Here is a 10,635-nt window from a genome sequence, read left to right on the forward strand (position 1 = left end):
AGAGTCATGGTTTCTCTGTGTATTATATTGACAAGCAGAGTCATGGTTTCTCTGTGTATTATACTGACCAGCAGAGTCATGGTTTCTCTGTGTATTATATGGACCAGCAGAGTCATGGTATCTCTGTGTATTATATGGACCAGCAGAGTCATGGTTTCTCTGTGTATTATATGGACCAGCAGAGTCATGGTATCTCTGTGTATTATATGGACCAGCAGAGTCATGGTTTCTCTGTGTATTATATTGACCAGCAGAGTCATGGTTTCTCTGTGTATTATATGGACCAGCAGAGTCATGGTTTCTCTGTGTATTATATTGTATTACATGGTTTCTCTGTGTATTGTATTGACCAGCAGAGTCATGGTTTCTCTGTGTATTATACTGACCAGCAGAGTCATGGTTTCTCTGTGTATTATATGGACCAGCAGAGTCATGGTTTCTCTGTGTATTATATGGACCAGCAGAGTCATGGTTTCTCTGTGTATTATATTGACCAGCAGAGTCATGGTTTCTCTGTGTATTATATTGACCAGCAGAGTCATGGTTTCCTGTCCTCTACACACCACAGGGTAACACCCTCCTGTCTCCTGTCCTCTACACCCTCCTGTCCTCTACACCCTCCTGTCTCCTGTCCTCTACACCCTCCTGTCCTCTACACCCTCCTGCCTCCTGTCCTCTACACCCTCCTGTCCTCTACACCCTCCTGTCTCCTGTCCTCTACACCCTCCTGTCCTCTACACCCTCCTGTCTCCTGTCCTCTACACCCTCCTGTCCTCTACACCCTCCTGTCTCCTGCACTGTTGAGAGGTAGCTGGCTAGAAGCATTTCACCTTTTTGCTCCCTGTTATATCTTGTGTATGACATAAAAACGTTGATATATTAAATATAAATATATATTTTAAGTGAACGATGATAATCAGGTTTACACAGAATTATTGCATTTTATATTTTATATGCTCCGGGCCTCCTTACACACACACACACACACACACACACACACACACACACACACACACACACACACACACACACACACACACACACACACACACACACACACACACACACACACACACACAACCCTTCGACAGGCGTGTCACCCTCCGCAGCGCATTTCTATAGGGTGATTGTTGTTCCATCACGGGCACCGGACGGCTCGTGATTGACCGGTTTCTCCACCGAACTGTCAACCAGCCGCGCGCTGGCGCCTCCCCTTCCCCATATAAGTGTCCGGAATCTATTCATTCTTCACGCGGTGCTCGGTGGAGTAGAACCGACTGGTCCACGGGATGTTGACAGAATAAAATCATACTACTTTTGAAACATTTTTTTTGTCGACCGTTTTCTTTTCGTTTTTTTTGGGGGGGGGCAGTTTTGGCTTTTACGTCGGTCATACCCATCTTCATCTCCTACACATAATCTCCGGTATTTGGTACCAGTGTGATTGTTTTCTCTCAACCCCGTCCTCCGCCGTACCGGCTGCGTTATTAACCCCCCCCCCCCCCCCCCCCCAAAATGAAGGCTAAGAAGGAAACCTCGATCTGCAGCAGCAACGAGCTTTCTTTACGCTTCCTCTCGGATCACAGCCTGAACATCGCCCGGTCTCGGTTACACAAAGAAGAAGAGCAGCTGTGTGTGCAGGACGATATGAACCACTGTTACAGTCGCCTCAAGCGTCTCGTTCCCACCATACCGCAGGATAAGAAAGTCAGCAAAGTGGAGATCCTTCAGCACGTCATAGATTACATCTTGGACCTGCAGCTGGCGCTGGAGACGCACCCTTCTCTCCTGAAACAACAGACGGGGACGTGCCCGCCGTCCCCCGCCTCTAACCGGACACCGCTGACGGTTCTCAACACGGACCGCCAGGTAAAGAAGCAATGGCGCAAGACGTCAATTCAACGTCTATTCCACGTTGGTTCAGAAAATGAAATGACGTGGAAACAACGTTGATTCAACCAGTGTGTAGCCCGACGGGATGGTCTAGAAGACTATATATAGAATGAGTGATGCATATCAGCAGCGTGGTCCTTTTCAAGTCAGGAGACTCCTGTATTGTAGAATAACAAATGGCCTTGTTTATGTTCTTGTGGAAAACACCGTATTGGCAGAGACACGTTATACATGTTATTGAAACATCATATTGACAGAGACACATGTTATTGAAACATCTTATTGACCGAGACACATGTTATTGAAACATCGTATTGACAGAGACATGTTATTGAAACATCGTGTTGACAAGGCAGAGACACGTTATTGAAACATCTATTGACAGAGACACATGTTATTGAAACATCTTATTGACCGAGACACATGTTATTGAAACATCGTATTGACAGAGACATGTTATTGAAACATCGTGTTGACAAGGCAGAGACACATGTTATTGAAACATCTATTGACAGAGACACATGTTATTGAAACATCGTATTGACAGAGACACATGTTATTGAAACATCGTGTTGACAAGGCAGAGACACATGTTATTGAAACATCTATTGACAGAGACATATTATTGAAACATCGTATTGACAGAGACACATGTTATTGAAACATCTATTGACAGAGACACATGTTATTGAAACATCGTATTGACAGAGACACATGTTATTGAAACATCGTATTGACAGAGACACATGTTATTGAAACATCGTATTGACAGAGACACATGTTATTGAAACATTGTATTGACAAGGCAGAGACACGTTATTGAAACACCGTATTGACAGAGACACATGTTATTGAAACATCGTATTGACAAGGCAGAGACACATGTTATTGAAACATCGTATTGACAAGGCAGAGACACATGTTATTGAAACATCGTATTGACAAGGCAGAGACACATGTTATTGAAACACCGTATTGACAGAGACACATGTTATTGAAACATCGTATTGACAGAGACACATGTTATTGAAACATCTATTGACAGAGACACATGTCATTGAAACATCGTATTGGCAGAGACACATGTTATTGAAACATCGTATTGACAGAGACACATGTTATTGAAACATCGTATTGACAGAGACACATGTTATTGAAACATCGTATTGGCAGAGACACATGTTATTGAAACACCGTATTGACAGAGACACATGTTATTGAAACATCGTATTGACAAGGCAGAGACATGTTATTGAAACATCGTATTGACAGAGACACATGTTATTGAAACATCGTATTGACAGAGACACATGTTATTGAAACATCATATTGACAAGGCAGAGACATGTTATTGAAACATCATATTGACAGAGACACATTTCTATTGAAAGCCATAATACATCATGTCTAGTGGCAGTAGTTGGTACATGTGAAAGACAGGACCCCTGTGCTTGAGGTGAAGGAGTCTGTAGTCTGTTGTAGTCCCGCTGTGATGCTCTCAGATCAGATGATAAATTGTGTTGTATTGAAGGGTCCTGTGTTGTAGTCCTGCTGGGATGCTCTCAGATCAGATGATAAACGGCACCTGGTTCATTCTCTGTAGAGCTCGTGGTTTGTGTCTCCGTACCTGGTTCATTCTCTGTAGAGCTCGTGGTTTGTGTCTCCGTACCTGGGGTAATATTCATTCTCTTTCCCCTTGTTTCAGAGGACGTCGACAGGCCAGAAGGAGGACTCAGTTTTGTGTCGCTGATAAATGGTGAGTAGCATCCGATTATTCTGGTTTAAACCTGCTTCACAATCTGTGTGTTCTCTTCAATGAAATAGACCTTCAATTCACCTGGATTAGTAGTATTATGAGTAGTACTAGCAGTGTTATTATTATGAGTAGTACTAGCAGTATTATTATTATGAGTAGTACTAGCAGTATTATTATTATTATTATTATGAGTAGTACTAGCAGTATTATTATTATGAGTAGTACTAGCAGTATTATTATTATGAGTAGTACTAGCAGTATTATTATTATGAGTAGTACTAGCAGTATTATTATTATGAGTAGTACTAGCAGTGTTATCATTATGAATAGTACTAGCAGTATTATTATTATGAGTAGTACTAGCAGTATTATTATTATGAGTAGTACTAGCAGTATTATCATTATGAGTAGTACTAGCAGTATTATCATTATGAGTAGTAGTAGCAATATTATTATTATGAGTAGTAGTAGCAGTATTATTATTATGAGTAGTAGTAGCAGTATTATTATTATGAGTAGTACTAGCAGTATTATTATTAGCAGTAGTATTAGCAGTATTATTATTATTATTATGAGTAGTACTAGCAGTATTATTATTATCAGTAGTAATAGCAGTATTATTATTATGAGTAGTAGTAGCAGTATTATTAAATATTATGAGTAGTAATAGCAGTATTATTATTATGAGTAGTACTAGCAGTATTATTATTATGAGTAGTACTAGCAGTATTATTATTATGAGTACTAGTAGCATTATTATTATTATGAGTAGTAGTAGCAGTATTATTATTATCAGTAGTAATAGCAGTATTATTATTATGAGTAGTAGTAGCAGTATTATTAAATATTATGAGTAGTAATAGCAGTATTATTATTATGAGTAGTACTAGCAGTATTATTATCATGAGTAGTACTAGCAGTATTATTATTATCAGTAGTATTAGCAGTATTATTATTATGAGTAGTACTAGCAGTATTATTATTATGAGTAGTAGTAGCAGTTATTATTATGAGTAGTACTAGCAGTATTATTATTATTATGAGTAGTAGTAGCAGTATTATTATTAATATTATTATGAGTAGAACTAGCAGTATTATTATTATTATTATTATTATTATGAGTTGTACTGGCAGTATTATTATTATTATGAGTAGTACTAGCAGTATTATTATTATGAGTAGTACTAGCAGTATTATTATTATCAGTAGTACTAGCAGTATTATTATTATCAGTAGTATTAGCAGTATTATTATTATTATTATGAGTAGTACTAGCAGTATTATTATTACCAGTAGTATTAGCAGTATTATTATTATCAGTAGTAGTAGCAGTATTATTATTATGAGTAGTACTAGCAGTATTATTATTATGAGTAGTACTAGCAGTATTATTATTATTATGAGTCGTAGTAGCAGTATTATTATTATGAGTAGTACTAGCAGTATTATTATTATGAGTAGTAGTAGCAGTATTATTATTATCAGTAGTACTAGCAGTATTATTATTATGAGTAGTAATAGCAGTGTAATTATTATGAGTAGTACTAGCAGCATTATTATTATGAGTAGTACTAGCAGTATTATTATTATGAGTAGTACTAGCAGTATTATTATTATGAGTAGTAGTAGCAGTATTGTTATTATTATTATTATGAGTAGTACTAGCAGCATTATTATTATGAGTAGTACTAGCAGTATTATTATTATTATGAGTAGTAGTAGCAGTATTATTATTAATATTATTATGAGTAGAACTAGCAGTATTATTATTATTATTATTATGAGTTGTACTGGCAGTATTATTATTATTATGAGTAGTAGTAGCAGTATTATTATTATGAGTACTACTGGCAGTGGTAGTATTATTATGAGTAGTAGTAGCAGTATTATAATTATGAGTAGTAATAGCAGTATTATTAGTATGAGTGGTACTCGCAGTATTATTAGTATTATGAGTAGTACTAGCAGTATTATTAGTATGCGTTGTACTGGCAGTATTATTATTATGAGTAGTACTAGCAGTATTTTTATTATGAGTAGTACTAGCAGTATTATAATTATTATTACGTGTAGTAGTAGCAGTATTATTATTGTTATTTTTATGGGTTGAAGTAGCAGTATTATAATTATTATTATTATGAGTAGTACTCACAGTATTATTATTATTATTATGAGTAGTAGTAGCAGTATTATTATTATTATGAGTAGTACTAGCAGTATTATTATTATTATTGTTATTATGGGTAGTAGTAGCAGTATTATTATTGTTATTATGTGTAGTAGTAGCAGTATTATTATTTTTATGAGTAGTACTAGCAGTATTATTATTAGTAGTAGTAGAAGTGTTATTTTTATGAGTAGTAGTAGCAGTAGTAGTAGTAGTAGCATTATTATTATTATGAGTAGTACTAGCAGTATTTTTATTATTATTGTTATGAGTAGTAGTAGCAGTATTATTATTATTATTATGGGTAGTAGTTGCAGTGTTAATATTACTGTTGTTATTATGAATAGTGGTACCAGTATTATTGTTATTATTATTATGAGCAGTAGTAGTAGTTGTATTATTATTGTTATTATGAGTATTAGTAGTAGCAGTATTATTGTTACTGTTATTATGAGTAGTATTCGCAGTATTATTATTATTATTGTTATTATTATGAGTAGTACTATCAGTATTATTATTATTACCATGAGTAGTAGTGGTAGCAGTGTTATTATTATTGTTATTATTACCATGAGTAGTAGTAGTAGCAGTATTATTATTATTATGAGTAGTACTAGCATTCTATTATTATTATATAATAATACTGCTAGTACTACTCATAATTATTATAATAATAATGCAAGTAATAGTCATAATAATAATAATAATACTGCTACTACTATGCATAATAATAATACTGCTACTGTTACACATAATAACAATAATAATGAATAGTAGTAGCAGTATTATTATTATTATTATTATTATTGAGTTGTACTAGCATTATTATTATTATGAGTAGTACTATCAGTATTATTATTATTATTATCATGAGTAGTACTATCATTATTATTATTATTAACATTAGTAGTAGTAGCAGTATTATTATTATTGTTATTGCTATTATGAGTAGTAGTAGTAGTAGTAGTATTAGTATTATTATTATTGTTATGAGTATTATTATTATTATTATTATTATTTTTATGAGTAGTAGTATTATTGTTATTATAATAATTATTATTTTTGTTATTATAAGTAGTACTATTATTATTATTGTTGTTATTATTATTATGAGTATTATTATTATTATTATTGTTATTATCATTATGAGTATTATTATTATTGTTATTGTGAGTATTATTATTAATATTATTATTATGAGTAGTAGTAGTAGTATTGTTATTATTATTGTGAGTAGTAGTAGTATTGTTATTAATATTGTTATTATGAGTAGTAGTAGTAGTTTTATTATTATTATTGTTATTATGAGTAGTAGTAGCAGTATTATTATTATTATTAATAATATTGTTATTATGAGTAGTAGTATCAGTATTATTGTTATTATTATGAGTAGTAGTAGTAGTAGTAGTAGTCGTATTAGTAGTATTATTATTATTATTATTAGTAGTAGTAGTAGTAGTAGTAGTAGTAGTAGTAGTAGTAGTAGTAGTATTATTATGAGTAGTAGTAGTAGTAGTAGTAGCAGTATTATTATTATTGTTATGATTATTATGAGTAGTAGTAGCAGTAGTATTATTATTGTTATTATTATGAGTAGTAGTATTATTATTATTATTATTATGAGTAGTAGTAGTAGTAGTAGTAGTAGTAGTAGTAGTAGTAGTAGTAGTAGTAGTAGTAGTAGTAGTAGTAGTCCTCTTGTGGAGCAATGTTCCAAGGTCATCTGAGCCTGGTTAGGTTAGCTGTAAGGACCCAGAGCCTGGTTAGGTTAGCTGTAAGGACCCAGAGCCTGGTTAGGTTAGCTGTAAGGACCCAGAGCCTGGTTAGGTTAGCTGTAAGGACCCAGAGTCTGGTTAGGTTAGCTGTAAGGACCCAGAGCCTGGTTAGGTTAGCTGTAAGGACCCAGAGCCTGGTTAGGTTAGCTGTAAGGACCCAGAGCCTGGTTAGGTTAGCTGTAAGGACCCAGAGCCTGGTTAGGTTACCTGTAAGGACCCAGAGCCTGGTTAGGTTAGCTGTAAGGACCCAGAGCCTGGTTAGGTTAGCTGTAAGGACCCAGAGCCTGGTTAGGTTAGCTGTAAGGACCCAGAGCCTGGTTAGGTTAGCTGTAAGGACCCAGAGCCTGGTTAGGTTAGCTGAGACCCAGAGCCTGGTTAGGTTAGCAGTAAGGACCCAGAGTCTGGTTAGGTTAGCTGTAAGGACCCAGAGCCTGGTTAGGTTAGCTGTAAGGACCCAGAGCCTGGTTAGGTTAGCTGTAAGGACCCAGAGCCTGGTTAGGTTAGCTGTAAAGACCCAGAGCCTGGTTAGGTTAGCTGTAAGGACCCAGAGCCTGGTTAGGTTAGCTGTAAGGACCCAGAGCCTGGTTAGGTTAGCTGTAAGGACCCAGAGCCTGGTTAGGTTAGCTGTAAGGACCCAGAGCCTGGTTAGGTTAGCTGTAAGGCTCTGAGACGCAGGCAGGCAGGCAGGCAGGCAGGCAGGCAGGCAGGCAGGCAGGCAGACAGCTGTGTTTGTGGTATACTGGAAGCCGGTCCGTTTGTTTTGGCTTGTTGATGAAGCCCTGTTTTGTGTTGGTAGCGTGCCAGTCAGTCTGGTTCAGACCGTTCACACACCCCGTCTATTCATTCTGTCCACAGGTGTGCAGAGCGGTTTCAGTGCGCAGAGCAGAGCTGAGAGCAGAGCAGGGGAGAGCTGCTCCAGCCCACAGCCAGCACAGCCTCAGCCTCCAGCCAGGGAATCTCAGCCAGCCACACAAAGCTTTATCACACAGGATGATCCCCACTTCCCCCTGCTGGAGAACCTACTACTGGCAAATACAAACCTATTTATAACATTTATTAGAAACAAACTAAAGCCTGCTAAGTTCAACTGGCCCATAACTTCCCATACCTTAACTTTATATGTCAAATAATATTACAATTGTAAAAGGGTGAATGAAGAATCCCTTGTTGTGAGGTCTTGCTAGAAACTAGAGCTTGTTGAACAACAAATAACAGTTTGTATAAAATGTGACAAATACCGGTTTATAAAATTAAAAAAAGAACTAAAAAACTACAGTGTGGAACTTTACTAAAACAGGAAAATAATTGTACATGTTTTGACGTCTATTGTTTCAAATAGATGATTTGTGTTGAACAGGGTTTTTGGCTGAGATAAACATGTTTCATATTGTAAAGAGGAACAAATGACTGGAGACAATTCAGAGATTGTCTGTGTAGAAACAGATGCTCTATGTGGAAGAAAATATCTATTATGCTCAAATAGACTATTGTAATTATCAAATATTTTGATTAAAAACCTTTTTGACATGTAAATAATGTGTTTTTTGACTTGGAAGTGGATGAAATATTAATACTTCAAAATGCTATGTTAATAAACTCTCCACAGCGGTTCATTTTGTATTGTTGTTGTATTTCTACGTATTGTTGCTGTATTTCTACGTTATAGTTTTAACAAGCATATAGCATGTAAAGGCTCCACTTAAAGCTATAAGAGCAGGGTAAAACGTGTACTAAAACGGTTTGTATGTAATCTGGTAAAGCCTAAATTCTCTTGTTTTATATTCCCTTCATTTGTTTTTCTCTTGTATTGATTTCATTTAGAAACCATTTGAAAAGTTGACATTTTGTGCAGTTTTATTAACCAATGTGAAAACCAGACGTTAGAACTCTGATATGACTGTTGATGATTTGGGAACATTTGACTGTAACTGTTGAAGAACAATAGATGCTACAGCTGGAGAAACTATCCACCAATCACCGCATCCGATTGTTCTGAGGACTACAAGGACCAAACTATCCACCAATCACCGCATCAGATTGTTCTGAGGACTACAAGGACCAAACTATCCTCCAATCACCGCATCAGATTGTTCTGAGGACTACAAGGACCAAACTATCCACCAATCACCGCGTCAGATTGTTCTGAGGACTACAAGGACCAAACTATCCACCAATCACCGCGTCAGATTGTTCTGAGGACTACAAGGACCAAACTATCCTCCAATCACCGCATCAGATTGTTCTGAGGACTACAAGGACCAAACTATCCTCCAATCACCGCATCAGATTGTTCTGAGGACTACAAGGACCAAACTATCCTCCAATCACCGCATCCGATTGTTCTGAGGACTACAAGGACCAAACTATCCTCCAATCACTGCATCAGATTGCTCTCAGGACTACAAGGACCAAACTGTCCTCCAATCACTGCATCAGATTACTGTGCTATCCCAATATGGTGATTGATACCTCTGAGCTTGGATATGTGTGAGAGGACAGCTGTCCAGTATTTACTGTGTCCCCCCACTGCTGAGAGGACAGCTGTCCAGTATTTACTGTGTCCCCCCACTGCTGAGAGGACAGCTGTCCAGTATTTACTGTGTCCCCCCACTGCTGAGAGGACAGCTCATTACATTTTAATGAGGGAAATAAGTATTTGACCCCCTCTCAATCAGAAAGATTTCTGGCTCCCAGGTGTCTTTTATACAGGTAACGAGCTGAGATTAGGAGCACACTCTTAAAGGGAGTGCGGCTAATCTCAGTTTGTTACATGTAAAAAAAGACACCTGTCCACAGAAGCAATCAATCAATCAGATTCCAAACTCTCCACCATGGCCAAGACCAAAGAGCTCTCCAAGGATGTCAGGGACAAGATTGTGACCTACACAAGGCTGGAATGGGCTACAAGACCATCGCCAAGCAGCTTAGTGAGAAGGTGACAACATTTGGTGCGATTATTCGCAAATGGAAGAAACACAAAAGAACTGTCAATATCCCTCGGCCTGGGGCACCATGCAAGATCTCACCTCGTGGGGTTGCAATGT

General features: G+C 36.8%; 1 protein-coding gene across 1 annotated transcript; it reads left to right on the forward strand.

The window, feature by feature from the left end:
- Window positions 1-1,497: 1,497 nt before the first annotated feature.
- Window positions 1,498-9,201, forward strand: LOC115189001 (DNA-binding protein inhibitor ID-4). The gene is made up of 3 exons (XM_029747815.1): window positions 1,498-1,869; window positions 3,599-3,649; window positions 8,447-9,201. Exons 1-2 carry the CDS (start codon window positions 1,516-1,518, stop codon window positions 3,641-3,643), a joined length of 399 nt encoding a protein of 132 aa, XP_029603675.1. The 5' UTR covers window positions 1,498-1,515; the 3' UTR covers window positions 3,644-3,649; window positions 8,447-9,201.
- The last annotated feature ends 1,434 nt before the right edge of the window (window positions 9,202-10,635 follow it).

The sequence above is a fragment of the Salmo trutta genome, unplaced genomic scaffold (genome assembly GCF_901001165.1).
Source record: "Salmo trutta unplaced genomic scaffold, fSalTru1.1, whole genome shotgun sequence".
NCBI lineage: Eukaryota > Metazoa > Chordata > Actinopteri > Salmoniformes > Salmonidae > Salmo > Salmo trutta.